We start from the raw sequence: 19,032 nt of genomic DNA on the forward strand, positions 1-19,032 counted from the left end.
CCACTCTAGGCACTTCATCAATAATAAGTTTCTATTTGTTAAAATCTGTTACTGATGGACATTATTGATGGGATAGTTTTGATATACTAGTCTATGGCTTATCTAAATTTATTTTTTTAATGTCCCCCCACTTTTTTCTTTTCCAGCATTGTATCTAGGATGCCACCTTACATTTACTTGTCATATCTCTTTGGGATTCTCTGGGCTATGACAGGTTCTCAGACTTTTCTTGCTTTTGATGAGCTTGACAGTTTTGAAGGGTACCAGTCAGGTATTTTGTTGGATGCTCAACGGTAAGTCTGGGCTACTGGCTATTGAGAAGAAGATCCAAAAGTGTCATTTTTATCACTCAGTATCAAGTGTACGTACTATGGACACGATTCACGATTGTTGATGGCCTGGATCACTTGGCGGAGGCAGCAGCGAGTCCCTCTGCTCCCTCCTTCGCCCTGCCCTGCACTTTGGATGGAAGACTGGCCCACACCTGGGGAGAAGGGCACTAACTCCCCCCTCCATTCTGCACAGGTGGTTTGTCTTTTCATCCCCATTTACTGATGTATCATGTCATGGGATTACTCCACGATGAGTTGGTACATTTATCATTCTCATTTCTGGGAGCTGGAAGACCTCTTTTCTTCCCTATCTGCCTCATCCCACAGTCATTTTCTGACAACTGTTCCCATACTTCTAGAGTGATATCCTCGGTGTTTTCAGAACTCGGTGCTTTGTGCCTTGTAATTCTATTTCATGCCACACATAAGGTGCTTTTGCCCTTGCAGGGCACTGCACTTGAACCCGAAAACAAACAGCCTCTGGGTCCTGTCCTCCAGTTGCACCCAGAGTTTGCTGACATGTGCTAGACTGGACTCTCCATGTAGGCAGGCAGGAGCTTGGTCCAGCTTGTTCATAGCTGCGCTTCCAGCCAATCAGCAGTGTCTGAAGTTTAGTGGGTCCTCAGTATATACCGAGATGGAATGCTTCCTGGAATACAGGTGATGGTTTCTGTATGTGTCCTTTTCCGGGGACTGAGTGCTCCCTGAAGGAAGGCCAACTTCTGTTTCACCCAGGCTTAGAAACCGGGTGGCCTGTGCTCACAGAAATCAGCCGGTAAGAAGAGCAGCAGGCTCCTAGAAGTGAAGTTTTGAAACTGACATGGCCCGGGAGGCCGAATCAGGAGGACTTGGTGACTGATTGGCTGGGGAGGGTGAGGTGGGAGGAGGAGTCACACTGATGGCTCGAGGTCTGGAGCTAGGGGACCGCCAGTGCCACCTCTGATACGCTTCGAGAAGATCCATTGCCAGCGTCCAGCTGCCCTGGCCTTTGAGGGTTCAGGCCTAAGGATGGGAAGGGGCGGTCCGGCCTGTACAAACTTCTGCCCCCACTCCAATGTCCTCGATTAAAAAAAAATCTCAGCCTGGATTTGAGCACGAACATTTGTTATCAGGTGTGAGTCCATTCTGGGGGCCCCTCCAGCCTGCAGTCTTCCGGAGAGAACCCCCCTGGGGGGCAGCCTGGCACCGCGTGGGCTCGGCCGGCAGAGCCGTTGCCCGCCAGGCCTGGGTCCCCGGTCGCCATCGCCCGGAGAGGGTGGCGAGGCGGCGGCCGGGCCTGGGCGGGACAATGGCCGCGGCCGCCCGGGCCCCGGGAGCCCCCGCGCTGGGGAAGGGGCCGTCCTAGGGCCGGGCGCCGGTACCCTCCCCGCGCGGCACGGGCGGGCGGAGGGGGCGAGGAGTTCCTTTGTGGCTCTGCCTCCGGCGCGGCGCGGGCGGGGGTCGCCGCGCAACTTTGCTGGGCGGCTGCGGCGGCGAGCGCGAGACGAGGCCCCGGGGCGCGAGCGGGGCCCCCAGCGCGCGGCCCGCCCCCGCCGGCCTCCCGCCCCCTCCTCTCGCGCAGTCGCCAGCGCCGGGCGCTGCCCACTCGCCGGAGCCCCGGGGCCGCACGGGCTGCGCAGCCGGAGAGGCGGGGGCCCGACGCGGCCCCCCCACCCGGAGCCGGGCGGCTGGCGCAGGGGCTCGCGGAGCGCACGGGGGGCCGCGCGGCCGCAGACCAGCCTCCCGCCGCCGCCGCCGCCGCCGCCGCCTCGGCGCTTGCAGAACCCAGAAGTGAACAGCAGGCGACCCGGAAGGTTTGCGCGCGGCTCCGCACCGAGCGGGAGCCCGAGCCCGGAGCCGGAGCCCCAGCCCGGCCCTTCTCGGGCCGCCGGGCGCGGGGCTGCGGCCGCGTCCCGGAGGCGCCTCCAGCACTGCAAGGTCCGTGCGGGCCCGGGGCGCGCGGGGAGCGGGCCGGCGGCGAGGGCGCCCGCCCGCCCGCGGGAAAGTTGCGCCGAGTTGCGGGCGGGAGCCGGGCCGGCGCGGGCGCTGTCAGCCGGGCCGGGACGCTCGGAGGGCCGGGGCCGCCTGCGCCTGGGGCCGGGCCCGGGGCGACGGCGGCTCGCGGGGTAGGAAGTGTCTCGGGCGGCGTGTGTGGGGCTGGTCTCTGAGTGTGTGTGTGCGAGTGCGTGTATGTGTGTGTGCGTGTGTTTTCTTAAGCCGGGCTATTCAAACCTGCTGCAATTCTCCGGTAAACAATGATTCATGGGGCTTAATGCAAATAAACGGATTGCAAACGGCGCGGTTCGCGCACTTTGCTGCCGGCCCGGTGGAGCGGCCAGTGCCGGATTTCTCCCTTTTTTTGCAGATCTGCAGAATATGGCGTCCCTGTCCTGTTTTAAAAATAAGCCAGGCTGCCATTTTTGTTTTTCTTTTGTCTGAAAATTTTAATAAAACTGTCTGAGAATGTGGGAGAGGCGGCTGGAAGCAGAGGGGGCATCCGAAGGGTTGGCTTTTTTCCTTTTCTTTGGCGAGAGCCGCGAGCCTTTCGGGGAGGTGAGACACAATGCAATTGCACTTTAAAGAAAAAAAAAAAGGTTGGGGGGGGGGAGCTGCCGGGCGATTTAGGGGGAAGGACTGGGAATTTAAAGTTAACTCTGAAAGTTTTCTTTTTCTTTTTTCTAAGCTTTTTTTTGGGGGGGTGGAGAGGCGATGAGATTCCGCGAAAGGATCTTGGGGCCCATTTCTCCCCCCAGCTAGCCGCCTTTGCAGGGATTTTGGGAAAAGTTAACTGCCGGTTTGCTCAGAGCTGCGCAGGGGGATGTGGAGAGTTGGGGATGGGAGTTTTGGGGCAATGGGGCAATGTATTTTGAAAAGAGCTCTATACAGATGGCACTGTAAGAGACTGTATTCTCAGATTTGGAGAGAGGGTTGACCCTAGGGGCTCAGGTTTCCAGCTAAGACCCCGGACATAGGGAATAATCCTGCTTTCACCACTCTGCCCTGCAGCAGTGTAGAGCCTCCAGGAGCCTGTGTAGGGGTGGGCCTTTCTCCTTCTTGGGTGGCCAGGGCCCCTTGTAGGCTGAATCGTGCTCAGGGCGTCATGCCCCCCCCCCACTTGGGGGGGAGAGTATGCTTAGCCTATTGCAATTGGAGAATCCCATCCCCGATTTGGTGGTCCTCCTGACCGATGCCCCTCCCCCCAGGGTGGCATTTGGTGATGAGACCCCTTGGTGGGCTTTGGCGGGATCCAGGCCTGCAGCCTAAGTGGGTCTTGTCTGGTGATGAGGGGTGGCTGGTTTGTTAGTCCTTGTGGTACGGGCCACTCCTCTGCCTGGAGTTATACCCCTTTTTGCCACCCCTTTCTGACACCCTGGCAGCTCCCAAGTTGGAAGTAGTTTGGACTTTGTAAGTCCCTGAACTATCTGGCTGGACAGGTCAGGACCTGCTGGCTTTGGAGGTTCAGAGGGGCCTGAAGTCCAGGACCACAAATCTGGGGTGACCACTGCTGTCTAAGACACTCTGCAGGGCTGGGCCTAGCTTTTCCCATTTGGGAAGCCTGTTTGTTCTGGGAGGACCCTGCTCCCAGCTCTGAGTTTCTGTCTACCCTAATTTCCTGGATGGTCGATCCCCAAGTCACATCCCTGGCCTGCATGTCCTGGATCCACTAGGATGTGTGAGTCCCTCAGGACAGAGTCAGGAGTTGAAGGTTGAGGGTTAGGAGTTCAGCCCTAGGATTGCCTGGGTCTGAAGGTACCCAACCAGGCATTTTTTAGATAGAAAAATCCAGAGGTCCAGAAAAGGAAATGACTTGCCCACTGTCACACAGCAAGGTAGAAAGAGAGCTGATGTCCAGGCTGTCATCACTCAACTCTCTTCACTGTTCCCCACTTGGAACCTTTATCCCTGGAAGGTTCGTTTTGGATGGAACTGGAGTAGAATGGGTCAGCATGACCGTGCGCCTGACCATCGTAATCTTTCCTTAGGGAATGGAACTTCACAGTTGGCACAGTATGGTACTTGGCTCTTGCCATGTCAGGCTGTCCTGAAAACTCAACTATGAAATGAAGTGTTCAGGTAGGAATAATCAGCCCCTTTATAAAATTCAGAAAACTGAGGCCCAGAGAGGTTGAACAGTAGCAGAAAAAGACTTAAACTCAGGCCTGTCGACTCCTTTGTCTGGGCCTTTCCTTGGTGCTTGTGGGCAGAATTCTTTCCCAACTTCTGGTTTGTGTTCTCTCAAATTCTTCTGCTGACCCCACTGATTGGGTAGAATTCCAGAGGCCCACCCTCCTACCCTCCCACCCTAAAGAATGTCAGAGGTGGAGAAGTCCTGGGAGGTCATTGGGGTTCAGAGAGGGGTAGCCACTTTCTGGAAGTCAGTGATGCTGGTCTTCGCTAGGACTGGAGTTGTGACCTTCAGTCTCTTTTCCTCTGTGAGACACCCAGAAAGACAGTGACACTGACCCAAGAAGAATGGTGGTTGCTAGTGGAAGGGCTGGGGTGGAGGCATAATGGCCAACTCTTGTTGAAGATATGCGTTGGTCTCAGGGACTGAAGATAGGCAGCTTGCAGTCTTAGGAAATGGAACAAGCTGGTTCCATATAGAAAGAAGGAAGCTGGTGTGGGAATGAGGTCTGGCCTGGCCTGGCCTGGCTCTTCCCTGGGCAGGAAATTCAGTGCCCTTCCTCTCCATTCGATATTCTACCATGGGTTAGTCTATTCATTCACTTATTGCTAGACCCTTCATTTATTATTTCATTGTCCATTCACTCATGGCTGGTTAATCAGTAGTTTGTGTAACTGCCATCCATCCATCCATCCATCCAGTGTCTGGTTCACCTAGCCCTGGTTAGACAGATGTGAGATACAAGTGTACTCCTCCAGGGCTTTAAAGCCCATGAGGAAGAAAAGGTGGGTGTGTAGGTGCCAGGGCAGCATTTCCTGGGTACCACCTGAGTCCTCCAGAAGAGTCTTCTGGAGAAAAAAGAGGCCCTGAAGCACCAAAAGAATTGTCATAATGGGGGACCAGGCTTCCAAGATCAAGTACGAAATGTGTCAAGTATGGCTTATGTGGCTTTCAACACGTTTTCTCCCTCTGTGAGTCTTGGTATCTTCATCTCTGAAATGACAAGCTTCCCCTCCTGGGTTTGGGTAGTGACAACAGTGCAGTGTCTGCTCTGTGTCCTGGCCCTGATCGGTGTGTGGTAGGAGCTCAGAATATACACTCTGAATTATAAGGATTGTTAATTACTGTCCGAGGCCTGCCCTTGACTTTGTGAACCAAGGTGGTGGTTTTAGAATGTGCTAAATGATCTGGGGATCCGGTGAAAGCCCTGCTCTATTTTGTCATTCCCTGTTGAAGCTCACTGTTTCCAGGACATTTAGAAGAAAAATAATCCAGGTCCTTTCTGGGCCTGCAAGGCCCTTCATGGTCTAGGGCCTGCCTGACCTGCCCCCAATCTCACCGCCTCCGGCTGCTGTAGTTTCTTTCTGCACCTTAAATTTACAAAGCCCGTTGGCAGGGTCTTTGCACGTTCTTTTGCCTGGGATGCTTTTCCTTAAATCTTTGCCTGGCTGGCACCATCTGAATATCATGTCCTCTAAGGGGCTTCCCTGAACATTTTCTCTAAAATTCAGTAGTTTGTTATTGTCATTCTCTGTCACATGGGCCTCTTTTTGGTTTTCTTTTGCAGCTTTCAATATCTGAAACCTCATGTATTTGTTTGTACTTCTTGCCATCTGTACCACAAGAACATGCTTAAGATCCACATAAGCTTCTAGCATGGTGTGGTCACGTCCTTAGTAGAGATGGGGAGTCCAGGTGTGGCTCAGCCCTGGTGGCCTGGCAGTGCCTGCCTGAGAGATGAAGTTACACTGAGGTCTGTCTCCTCCTTCCCCCAGGAGGCTCAGGGTTGTTGTTAGGAAATAATGAAATGATTAAATCATGGAATCTTAATTATCCCAGCCTCTTCCAATCTTGGGACCTTAGCGTCTGAGCAGCTTTTCAGCTCAGAACCTTTGACACTTGGAGTTTTCACAAGTTTTCCACTTGGGTTTAGAAGGACAAAGTAGATTCTCACTGCCTTATTAGTAATACCATGTTTCCTTGGGCCAGACTGTATTGTAAAAGGCTTTATAATATTTATAACATGTTTAATTCTCATTGTAATTACACTCATTTTGCAGGTGAGGAAACTGAGGCATTGGGAGATTAGGTAACTAATTGTTAGAGGCATTGCTGGAACAGGAAGCCGGTACCACAGAGTTCCTTGACTCTTCTGCTCTATAGGGGAAGTCTGGCCTCATCTGACCCCTGCACAGAGAAGCAATTCCTTTCCTGCCTCCTTACAGAAGGGTCTCTGATATCTGGTAGGAATCCCCCTCTAGTAAGCTCCCTCTTTCCTGTTATCAGATAATTCTCATCGCCAGGCAAATTTTCTTCTCACCGAGTGTAAAGTGCTACATCTGCCCAGTGAAAACACCCAGGAAGTGATGTTAGTTATAGTTCCCAGAGCTTTTGACCTTGTGGTTTCATGCCTTTGATAGCTTCATTCTGTCCATGGGATTGCAAACTCCATGGGTCAGGTAGCCTTGCACATGCTGCTGAACACATGAATGGATGGATGGATGGATGGATGAGCACACAGTGACTACATGAACACTCAGTATTCTTGAGCTCCTTGTCTCCCAGAAGCACCATGCTGCCACTTTTTGGGGCATCAGAACAGGCCTGGTAGACTAAGGGAAAGGAAACACACTTAGCTCTCCACTCACAGGTGGGTGATGATATTTGTGCATGCCATCTTGAAGAATCATCAGAGACATAAAGCACGTAGTTAGAGAGGTAGTCTCAGATCATCTCGCTAAACCTCCATCCACTCACTTAGGAGACCGCAGCAGGGAGGAGAGGAGTCAGCCTTACTTAGCAGATGGACTTCCTGCTCCCAGCAGGCTGCTGCAGCCTTTCCTTGGGTCAAAAGCAAGAGAAAGTCCTTGTTGGGGCCGCTGTTTTTCCTCAAGCACCAGTTTCTTGGCCTCTGCCTGGGGGTGACAGTCCTGGAGCACGAGGCTGTGTGCACACTTGAGTGACTCGGAGGAAGCCAACTGCTGGAAGTGGGTTGGGTGCTCTGGTGACGGGGAGGGATGGCTTTCTGGAACCAGAGCCAGAGCTGGGCCCTTTTCTAAACTCTGGATAAGGACTTCCAATTCCTTGTGGGAACTGTCTTGCAATCCAAGTTTTGGGGCTCTGTGGGGGGCACTGGTTGGGTTAAGCATGCTCCCACCATACTCACGTATGTACATTCCTACATATTCACAGAATTAACTCTTCCAGTGCTACCCCTACCCCATCTTTGCCAGTTTGGGTTGCATCTAGCTTTTCATGAATGTGATCACAGATGCCTTGACCTGGACCTCCAGGAGCTGGACACACCGAAGGCCTGTCTGCCGAGTGTGCGTCCACATACATGCCACACATGTCACACAGGAGCACACACACACATCCTGCCACCCTCCCAGCCACACGCCTGTTTTACACCCCTGCACACCCTTCCAGGAAACTGCACAGCCGCGTTTGTGCTCAGGAGTGTGTTCGCGTGCTCACGATTCTCATCCTGATCCTCTGCCCAGCCCCGCCTTGCCTGCCTTTGCATGCATGTGTTTGTACACATAGGCAGGGGATGCGCACATGTGTTCATTTTCACCTGTGAGGATAGTTTCACCTGCAGCCTTGCACACCATCCCTCATGCACACCTTTGCACTCCTGTGTGCGCCTGTACCCTCCTGCCTCTGCTTGAAGGGGTAAGCAGGCACCTAGCTCATTTTGCTCTCCACCCTCATGCAGCAGTGTTTCTCAGAGCATTTACTATATCCCAGGCCTTGACCAGATTCACGGGCAGAAATAAAGAAAACTGATAAGAGTCCCTGCCCTGGCAAAGAAGATGAGATATCACAAAATTCCTCACATGCCTGATCACAGCGCGTGCTGGGGGAGGAGGAGCTACTTCTCTTTAAGAACTTCCTACAGCATCCTGTTTTAGATTTACTCTGATGAATGACAGTGATGGTGGCGAGGAGGACACAAGTGCTGGGAGGAAGTGACCCCTGAGCTGTCACCTGAAGTTTTCCAGATGAAGGGCGTTTGAGGCACAGGGAACAGCCTGAGAAGAAGCTTTGAGGCAGAAAACAGAAGGCAGAGGAGGTGGCAGTGCTGAGACCGTGGTGAGGGTACCACCCAGGAGGAGGCAGAGATTGTGGTAGCTCTTCTCGGGCCTGTCCCCTTGGGGGCACCCCTCTGACCCCCAGCCCTTCTGGCTCCTCTCTGCACAGTGGCTGTCCCTTGTCTCAAGGCCCAGCCTACCTCTGGGCTGAACTCTTTCAACCTGCCCCGCTGGCTGCTAGTCTGGGAAGGCCTGCTGCAGGTTGCATCTCCAACCATCTAGAAATGTCTGACGGCCAGGCTGGAGCTGGGGTTCAGAAATTTGTGCCTTCTTATTAAAGTTTGAGCTGACCCCAAACCTAGATTTCCATCAATCAGCAGAGGAACCCCTGGGGGTCCAGAAAGCGACCCTCCACAGACAGAAGGCAGGGTCTGACTGGTTATTCAGATTTGCACAAAGGCCTTTACTTCTTGGCAGAAGCTCCTGTATGCCAGTATGGCAGTTATGCTGACACCCACAGAGTCCTTCCTATGCTAGGCACCATCCTAAAGATTTTGACCTAATGACTCCTGTAATTCTCACAGCAGTCCTGCAGAGAAACCATTATCACCCCCAGTTTACAGATAAGAACACAAGCAGCTTGAGGATTTGTAACCTTCCCAAGGCCCCAAGTTTGGCTGTCTGGTTCCAGAATCTGCAGTTTTGTTCTTTGAGTTGTCACATTGTTCCTTTGAGGGTTCAGGGACCCAAGCTGTGATTTAGTTGAGCCTCTTCACTTTCTAGAGGAGGGAAAGGGACCCAGAGAGGAAGTGAACTTGCCAGAAGTTTCCATAGCCCTCACCTGTGCATGGCCTTTGGCCAGTTAGTATGACCTGAATTTCATTCCTGATCCCAATCAAGAAAGAGATTGTCATAGAAGGATTGCTATTTGGGGTCTGGGTGGGGTGTAACTGAGAAAGGACACAGAATGAGGACCAGTAAGTGTCCTGAACGTGTGCTTTATAAAAGCCTGGACTGCTCACTGTCCCTCTGAGTGTGTGCTGTTTCAGGATGTTCATAGCTTCTTCCTAATGGGCAGTTAGGGGCTGGGTGAGATGCTTGTCAAGCCATCTAAAAGGGAATGTGCTCAGGAACTATCAATGTCATCCCTGTCCCATGATGGCAGGAGTTTCCATGGGGGTGAGAGCTAGGGTTCCTCAGGGGAGCTGGAAGTAGAGAGGGGCCTGGGTTCAAAACCTGTAGAAAATTCAGAACTAAGAAGGTGTCCATTCTCTAGATGAAGGCACTAAGGCTCCTCAAGAAGGTTCACTGCCAGAGTGTCCCTGGGTAGCTGGAAGTGGGAACAGGGGTTCCTAAGAGTGTAGGGATGGGGCAGTAGGCGGGAAAGGGGCCTAATCCCAGCTCCTCAGATGCAGCCACAGACAGCAGCCCCCTCCCACTTGCTTCAAGTCTCACAGTGAAAACAGCCCTTCCCAGCCCTCCAGGGCTGCGGAAACCAGCCTAATTGGATCCAGGACCCTCAGGAGCCTTGCTCCTCACAGGAAATTCCCAGGCAGTCTCTGATGCTGGGCTGTGTGGGGTGGGGGCATATGGAGGGCAGAGGGCTTGGAGCATGTGGGAGTCTCAAGGAGCCAGAAAGATGGGAAGCCTCAGCTTCTGCCTCCGAGACTGTGTTCTGCTTGTCCCCTCCAGGCCATCTCTCTGGCCCCACAAGGAAACCTTAACCATATTCCTCCCCTGCACAAGGCCGCAGACGTTTCAGCTAGGAACCACTGGCCCAGAAAGAACTGCTCTGGCCACCGTCTCCCACTTCCCTGCTCTGTACTAATTCCAAGCCAAACGTGCTGCCATGCTTCTCTGATCCTGGACCTTGGCACATGCATTTCTGCTGCTTTCACTCTGAGGCATGTTCTGTGCCTTTGGACTCGCTGCCTCTCTGCAGTGAACACACTTCCTGCTTTCCTGCTTCTTTGGCAAACTTGTCTTCAAAAACTCATGGAAAGGCACTCTTGCCGTTGGTTCTCCAAGATACAAAGGCAGAGCAGGGAAGACACAGGAATGTGTAACAGGAATGCCTGTTGGAGAAAGGTCACAACGTGGCCTCTAAGCGGACACTGGAAGGAAGAGCCTCTGAGCCGTGGAGCCAAGTAGGTGAACAGCGAGTGTAACCACGTTGCCCTGAAGCTCAGGCTTGGCCCTGGTGGAGCTTACAGCTGGTTTGGGGGACCTGCCTGACAAGTAACTAGGCCATTCATCCAGCACAGCAGCACTGACTCGGCAGCTGTCCCTGAGGGTTCTAGCAGGGTATCGTGGCCCCCAGGTGAGTGGCAGAACCTGTGTGGTACACGTCCAGCTTGCTTTGAAGGGCCTGCAGGTGATGTAGTGAGGCTGGAGGCCAGGTATCAGGATGCATGTGACCAGCAGGACCTTCCTGGCAAAGGCCTTGGGTGTCCAGCTGCAAGGTTCGTACTGTACCTTCCAAACATTGGACACCCCAGAAGGATTTTCAGTGGGAAAATGAGTGACTTGGGCAGGCTGGGCTGCCCCTTGCTGCTCCTTGCTAGAGCTACTGGATGGGATGGGACCATGGGATGGGTTGAGAGTCCCTTGACTACTTTCCTGGCTGGGCTTGGGCGTCGGGCTCAGGTTCGATTGGAGACTTCAGCAAATTCCTGCCCCTCCCTGAATCACTCTTTCCTGGGTAAACTTGCAAGCTTTGGACTGGAGTCCTGTGTGGGGCTGGTGCAAGAGACTGGGATGGCTTGCTTTGCCAGTGCTACCTGAAACTTTAGTTTTATTTTAAAAGATTGCTCCAAAAAGTCACATAGATACCCTACAAAAAGTCATAGAATAGGGAAATTTAATAAAGAAAAATCCATCACATCGCTGCCTACTCCATGCCTTGAACATCATCCCTATTAGCCCTGGTGCGTTTTCTAACCTTCTTTTTAATCAACACCTCGTTTTTTTTTAGAGATGTCATTGTTCCATTTATTACATGTAACTTTAAATCTTTCAGTTTCTTCCAATATTGTACTATTTTCTAGATGACTGTTGCAGTCTTCTCTGTTTCTTCTGTTTACTGGGTTCAGTGGGCTGCAGAAGCCTGACTCTGTATTTGAGGCTCGTTCTTACAGGGGGGAACTGGGGGGATTTCCCTAATCTCTGTGCCTCAGTTTTTCATGGATTGATATGCATGTTAAATGAATCAGGGCAGTGCCAGTAGCACTGACGGTGCTTAACAACTGTAGACTGTCACTGAGTAACATGATTTACAAAGCTGTCTCTCTGTTGCTTAAATTTTTGTCTGTTTCCAGGTTTTTGCTATCATAAAAAAACCATTGAACCAAACAGCTTTGCGCATATAACTTTGTCTGTCTTTGGGTTATTTTCCAGGGATGGCTGACCAAGAATGGGATCACTAGGCCAGAAAGTCTGAACATTTTTAGAGCTCTTGACACATTATGGCCCAGTTGTTTTCAGAAATGATTGTTCCAATTTACACTCTCGCTGATAATATATAGGGGTGCCAATTTTTCCATCCCCTCACCAGTATTGGATGTTAGGGTTTTATTTCTTCTTTTCCTTTTGACAGGTAATGTTCATTTAATTTTGACTTCTAGGGAAGCAGAACCATTGGCTGTGTTTATTAGATGTTAACATTGTTTTCGGGCCTCTAGGCTTTACAGAGCACACACAGCCCCTTCCAGATTACTTAGGAAGAGAGAGCCAGATACAGGAAATGGGAAACAGGGAACAATGAAATGTGAGGAATCCGAGTGCCAGAGAGGGTGGAGGGCGAGATCCTGCGGGAGCGGGGAGCGAGCTTTTTTGCCAGGTTAGGTGGCTTGTAGTTCCCCCCACCTCGGAGCTCATTCATTCAAGCACTTAAAGCGATAACTGTGCAGGCTTCAAATGTCAGTGAGTCAGTCTTGATCCTTTCCCGACAGAGTCTGTGTCCAGCAGCAGGGATGGATGAGAAAACGGACAGAAAGTACAGCCAGCAGTACTGCAGTAATAGAAATGCAGGGTGCGCTGGAACAGGGCCGAGGGCTGAGGGGCTGCAGGCTGTGCAGGCTTCCAGGAGGAAGTGGCCTGCAAACCTGCTGAAGGGAGAAGTTGGCATTCACCAGTGAAATGGAAACAGCAGAAGATACCAGGGAGAGGACATAGCCTGCTTGAAGTCGAGGAAGCAAGAAAGGAAGTGGAGTGCTGGGGGGAATAGAGAGACTGTGTGGCTGGGCAGAGCGTAAAGGGGACCAACACACATGAGGTCCCAGGTCAGAAGGACCAGGATGTGAGGCTTCAGGAATTCTGACCTTGTCTGGAGGGAGGTAGGAGCTATGAAAGGTGCTAAGTAGGGCGGCATGATCTGACTTAGACCGTAAACTTATCACAGGGACTGCAGTTCAGAGCAGGACGGATGCTGGGAGGAGGGCGGAAGTGGGGAGATCTAGGGGGAGGCTCCAGCAGTAGCTGCAGCCGGAGCTGAACAGTCCTAGACCAGGGCAAAGGATGGGGTGGCCTCTTTCCCCGCCAGCCTGTGGAATCCTAGCCAGGTCTGAGGTAGCGGTCAGTCACACATAGCCTCTTCCAGGTGGCCCTCTCCGCACCCACTCCCCACCAGGCCATCACACCAGCCTGGAGCACGGGACTGTGCAGGGCCTGGCATGCAGCGGGCACTTGGGTGTCACCATCAGCTGCCCCTGACATTCTGCTACGCAGTCTCCCTGTGCCTTGGGCTAGCAGCCACTTTGTTTCATTTTAAGAATAAATTTATTGTTTTCATTATAAAGGCAACTTAATAATATTACTGAGAATTTGGAACGCACAGAAACAAAAGACAAAACGCTAAACCAGGGGGGCCACTGCCTCCACCTGGGCGTGGCTCTTGCTGCTTGCTTTCTGTGACGCAGGTTTTATTTTTGCCTCCTGGTAATCATAGTGTCGGACCCTTCATTTGCTTTGTTCCCATGTGGCCACAGGGCCTGGGCACATTCTCAGTGTGTGTGGGATGAGCCAGGCTGGGTTGGGAGGGCTCTCTTCAGATGCCCACCTTTGCCCACTGCAGTGACCAAGACTCCTACAACCCATCTGCACTGCCCACCCTCTTTGTGTCATCTGTCGAGGTCTCTGCCTCCCCAGGTGGCAGGACCTGGGACATGCTGTTGCCCTTCCTCAATCTTCCCTCCCTGCCACGATGTGGAGTTAGGTAGTCTGACCTCAGAGGCCACCCTCCTGGGGAAGATGACCTGCTTTTAAATCCAGGCTCAGCTCTGTAACCTCGGGCAAGTTACTGAACCTCTCTGGGCCTCCGTTTCTTCATCTATGTAATGGATCTAGTGTAACAGTCAAAATTGGCTATAAGTATCCCACCACAGGGCCCAGTCCATTGTAAGAGCCACCTTGAGCTAACTGCTGGCACAGGAGAACAAGCCCGCACCCTGACTGTGAAGAGCTCTGTCTGGTGGAGGAGGAGACCCAGGCACAGTTGTCAGGGAATAAGAGAACCAACCAAAGTATGACTGGCCCTGACCAGTGGGACCAGATCTGGGTGGTGTCTTAACTAGCTGTGTGACTTTGGGCAAGTTGGTTGACCTCTCTGACCTTCCTTTTGTTAAGTGCACATTTGACAGTGTCATTGGGAAGATTCAGGAGCTGAATGGTACTCAGCACATAGGTATTGAAATCAATGGTAGCTGCCATTTATTATGATTATTGTTATTGTTATTCCCATATACAAGGTGCTGTTGGGAACACAGAGGAAGTGACTGACTGGGGGTTCAGGGAAGGCTCCGTAGAAGAGGGAACACTTGAGCTGGGTCTTGAAGGATGAGTAGAAGTTCACCAAGTGGGAAAGGACACTCTAGGTAAGGAGCCTGTAATTCCAGGTTGCAATCTGTGAATGAGGGGTGTGTTCTTTGGGGGATTGAGGCACTGTGTTCATCCCATTGTCCCTGCGCCCCCTCACTGCTGCCCTCAGCTGTGCCCGGGTCGGGGGAGGGCCCCTGCCACCGCCTTCAGCAGCTGCTTGTGTCTTGGTGGTTGTGGCCTTCTGCTCATGGCAGTTGCTATGTCCTCATCAGTCCTGCTTGTGGCCACAGATCTGTGTCTGTCCCTTGTGTCCAGGTTTGGTGCCGTCTGTCTGCATGTTGCTGTGGCTGTGTTTGTCCCTGACCTCCAATGCCACGCTGTGGGAGCTGCCTGCAGCCCTAACCACGTGGCCAGGCTTGTGTGGTGGTCACTGTCCTCCAGGCCCTGGTGCATCCCCTCCTTGCTCCTCCCTTCTCCGGAGCCTCCTGATGGGGACCCCTCTGCCTCTACAGTCCCTTCAGGGCCCAGCAGTCAGGGTGTCTTTGGGAACCACACACTGTCCCATCCATCAGCTGTGCTTCCCGTGCAGACTCCGGGCCTGGGGCTCAGGGGTCCACCACCCTGGCCTGGCCCTGGCTGATGGTCTGGCCCTGTCCCCTATCTCCCAACAGCTCCAGGACACCTGTGTTCCTCTCCACACCATGTGCTCCTCATCTGTGGGCCTTTGCTCAAACTCACTTCTCCCGCATGTCCCCAAGGTTTCACCTGTTAAGTCCAAGGCAGCGCCCCGCTCCGTCCCTGAGAAGCCTCTGTGATCCCCCTAGGCTGGGTGGCCCAGACTTGGGGCTGCTGTTCCCTGAAGTGGGGACAGGGGCAAGTGACTTGCTCAACATCATACAGTTGAGTTGGAGCCAAGATCTGAGCCAGGCAGGCTGGGCTCCAAATAAAACTCTGTGGTCACAGCACGGGGGTGGTGGTGGGGTGGGATGGGGAATGGGTTTGAGAGATTCTGGAAATGGCCTGTGGATGGGACTGGTGGTGGGCTTAAGTGGGGATCAGAGGGGAGGGAGGGTAGGGGTCACAGTGTGTATGTGTGTGGGGGCTGTCCTGCTTAGGGGTGCTAGAGGAGGCCATGTCCAGCACAGTCCTCTGAGGCTGAGCAGTCTGTGGAATGGCCAGAGGGAGGTGGCAGTGGTGACAGAGGCCCGTTTTTTGGCTCGAGGAGGATCCTGCCCTTCCTGAGGAGCCCAGCTGATGGGGCTCAGGGGAGGATAGCTGTGAAAGAGATGGAGAAGGTGAAGAATCCCAGGGTCCTGGCACACAGCACCCCACTAAGTGTCCAGGGCAGGGAGACCAATGAGGACAGGACCAGAAGGTGGCCCATTGGCTCTGACCAGTGGGGACCACTGGTGTGTGGGGGAGTCTTGGAGGCAGCTGTTTTGCAGAAGCCTTTGGGTTACTTGACTGTTCCTTCTGCTCAGCTTAGAGTGAGGTTCCTCTCATTGTCCTCCAGCTCCCCAGCACTGCCCCTGGCTTGGCCAGGAGGATGTGGCTGGTAGGCATGGATGGATGGATGGATGGATGGATGGATGGATGGATGGGCAGATGGATGGACAGGTGAGTGGCTGGCTGCCAGCAGAATTTGGTTTCCTGCCGCAGCCCAAGAGGCCTGTTGTTTATCTACATATTCACCTTCTAAACAAGGAAAGCAGAATGGCAACTCCTCTGCCTGCAAGGATCAGGGCTGTAGGCCTGGAGCTCAGATATCTTGGCCCCGCCCTGTCTGCCTAACAGCCAGGTTAAACAAGCATGGTCCCTCCACCCCAGCCCTCCCAGCTCCTGTCTCCCCATCCCACTCTTAGGCATCTCCCTGACGTGGTTTCCCCTCTGTGCATTGCTCCCTGGCCCAGCGTGCTTCCTGCTGCGTTCTCACCACTGACATCTGCCCCATTCACCGCCTTAGCACAGCATTCAAGGCCCTGCGATGGGCCTGTGTGTCCCTTAGCACTTCACAACTCTGTGGCTCTTAGGTGCCTGGGGCTGGCGGCTCACCACCCCGGATCAGCCCTATGCCATCACACCTCCATGCCTCTGTTCATGCTGCCGTTTCTACGGGAGTGCCCCTCTGTCCTGTCTGTCTGTCCTAAACACACTCTCACTGTGCCCCAGCCATCTGGCCTTCACGTCTTTGCCACTCCCAGGTGCACTGGAAATCCCACCTCAGAGGCTTGTTGGGGGCTTGACAGACTGGTGAGCACCTAGCTCAGAACATTTTCAGCCTCTCTGTGCCCTTCTTGCATCTGACACAGTATGGGGGACCCCGGGCCAGGACCACTGATAGGGTCATTAAATACCTGGGACCAGCCCAAGAAGGATGCAAGGAAATCAGGCAGGAGCTGAGTGGATGGGATTAACTGACCCAGGGAAGGCCCCTCTGGTCTGAAAGCCTGGCTCCCCAGCTAGGGGAAGGGATGACCCTGTCTGTCCAGGGGCGGAGAAGTGGAGGATGCTCTACCCCAACCTGGGACCCTGGTGCTTTCACAGCTCCCTGGCCAGGGTGGGAACTCTGGGAAGCTTGAACTTGGCAATGAACTGAAGAGGAGGAGGAGGAGGAGGAGAGAATGGCTCCCCAGAATTGTGTCAGAAGCAGCCCGGTGCAGTGGCCAAGTAATGAGGTGGGGCAGCATGTTTTTCCCCATTTTACAGACGAGGAAAAGTGAGGCATAGACAGCATCTAACGGTGCAGCGCAGTATGGCCTCCTGTGTCCCATCTTTGTGGCCTGGAGGAAGGGACCTTCCTGATTCTTCTGTAAAATGTTCCTACTTGACATCTTTGTAGAGTTCTGGAGAGAAAGCCCGTGAGTTCAGGAGAGCTTTGTAAATTGAGCACCATGAGAATCCTGCGGGACTGGTTTTAAAGTAATTCTGATATTATTCCTTCATTTGTTCATTCCGTTGTGCAGTTCACATTATTAATAACCTTTGGGTCTGGGTGCCCAACATGCCCAGATGAATGAGACAGGTGTATCCAATCTAGGCACCTTTGGGGCAGCTCCCTAGTCCTTACCCCCTGAGTCTCTGTTCTGGAACCTCCTCACTCTGGCTTTTCAGTTCAGTCCCTTTACATTCGTCCCTGTGGACAGCAGCAGGGAAGGGACCAGTCCTGAGAGTGCTGGGGGAGCAGATGACCACCCATTTGGCTGCAACCATGCCATCTTGAGATGGGGCACATCTACAAGTTTACAGTCAAGATGCTTCGTCCTTTCCCTGAACAGCCAAAAGAATGGTGGACTGGACTTGGAGTCAAGCTGATTAGAGTGGGATTCCAGCTGTCCACTAATTTGCTGTGTGACCTTTAACAAGTTACTCCACCTCTCTGAACCTCAGTTCCTTCAGTTACAAAAAAGGGATGGCAAAAGTACCTGCCTTTCAGTCTCTTGTGCCTGATAGAAGGTAGGCACTTGCTGAAGTGCAGAATCCTCACTGTTACTGTTTAGGAGTTTTTCCTGGGTAGGAAATCTCGGGCGTGGACAGTCAGGAAGAACTCCAAGAAGAAAGTGTTTCTTGTGTTACAGAGTTTGCACGAGGAGAGAGAAGGGCATTCTGGTGCCTGCTAGTGGTGGAAGCTGGCGACTGCTGGAGGACAGGAGCTGTTTGGACTGCCCCAAAGGAGAATATTGTGATCCCCAACCTGGCCAGACTTAAACTAGTCCTGCCCTGGTCTGGAAATACCTTTTGCATATGGATATTGAGCTATTTGCACATTAATATTTGCTTTACCAAGGACTAGGTTTGCAAACCAAATTCCACAAAGGAACCTCTCTGCAGCTTGAGTGAGTCTGTTCTCGGGTCCTGACCCTGGCATTCTAGCCCCGTGCTCTTGGACAGCTTTTTCTTCCTCCTGTCTTCATCTGTAAAATAGGATAGTACCTCTTGTGCTTGTTTCTCAAGTAAAGATCATAAGAGACAGTTTGTACACAAGTACTTACTTAAAATGTTTCGATTAGATTGTATCCTGATTGAGGGATTTCTCTTCGAACTCTTAAGCATGCAGTTCCAGTAGGGTCTTCTGAAGCTTATAAGACCTGAAAGAATTTGAAGCACTTTATTTTGGACTTTCCTCTCAAAGTACTGTAAGCAGTTTCGCTTAAGCAACAAAACTAGGTAGGAATTTCTGTAAGAGAATTAAGAGAGGTGCAAGAGGAAGCGAGACTTCATGGAATACTTCTGTGTGGCTTCTTGAGTCATTTTTTGACCTACTCGAGGGTCTCAGAAGACTCAAACCCTCGGGAAGATTGGGGTAGCCCAGGAGCCCGTCCTTCACACTGCCCTGGTTATAAAGACCTTCTCACCACACCAGCCCGCCATGCAGCTTGCGTGAGGTGAGGGCCACCAGTGGAACTGCCACACACTTTCACTAAATAGCCCCAAACCGCCCTAGCCTCAGATCCCCACAACCCCCTCTAATGAACAGCATTCTGACGCACATCCTGGTAGTCCGATGATGTATTGTCCATGCATGCCTTTTCCTTGAGGGTAACTCTCCAGATGTGTGCTTTCTGAATGAAAGAACAGTAGTTGTTTGGGTCTCTGTAAATTGACCTGCCAAACTTCCCTTGGGAAAGGCTGTGCTTGGTGATCTCATTTTGCCCCCTGGACTCTAATGAGGATGCGTTCACTCAAGGGAAGGACAGGGGCTGGGGATGGACAGTTGCTTTTGCTCTGTGGCCATTTGCAGAGTTGTTCT

The 19,032-nt window shown here is 52.7% G+C and overlaps 1 protein-coding gene across 6 annotated transcripts in view; it reads left to right on the plus strand.

The window, feature by feature from the left end:
• Positions 1 to 2,111: 2,111 nt before the first annotated feature.
• Znf362 (zinc finger protein 362) overlaps positions 2,112 to 19,032 on the plus strand; it is a 32,958-nt gene continuing 16,037 nt past the window's right edge. The window contains exons 1-3 of one of the 6 annotated variants that reach the window (XM_023565632.2): positions 2,112 to 2,249; positions 4,295 to 4,385; positions 14,216 to 14,341. In XM_023565632.2, coding sequence (XP_023421400.1) covers positions 14,304 to 14,341 — 38 coding nt within the window. In that variant the 5' untranslated portion in view covers positions 2,112 to 2,249; positions 4,295 to 4,385; positions 14,216 to 14,303. Of the gene's footprint in view, positions 2,250 to 4,294; positions 4,386 to 14,215; positions 14,342 to 16,829; positions 16,961 to 18,296; positions 18,668 to 19,032 lie in introns of those variants that run through there. The other 5 variants (XM_005004220.4, XM_003471098.5, XM_023565633.2 and 2 more) reach the window with 5 other exon arrangements.

Source organism: Cavia porcellus, unplaced genomic scaffold (assembly GCF_034190915.1).
Source record: "Cavia porcellus strain 051 isolate PalLab524CR breed Dunkin Hartley unplaced genomic scaffold, mCavPor4.1 scaffold_25, whole genome shotgun sequence".
NCBI lineage: Eukaryota > Metazoa > Chordata > Mammalia > Rodentia > Caviidae > Cavia > Cavia porcellus.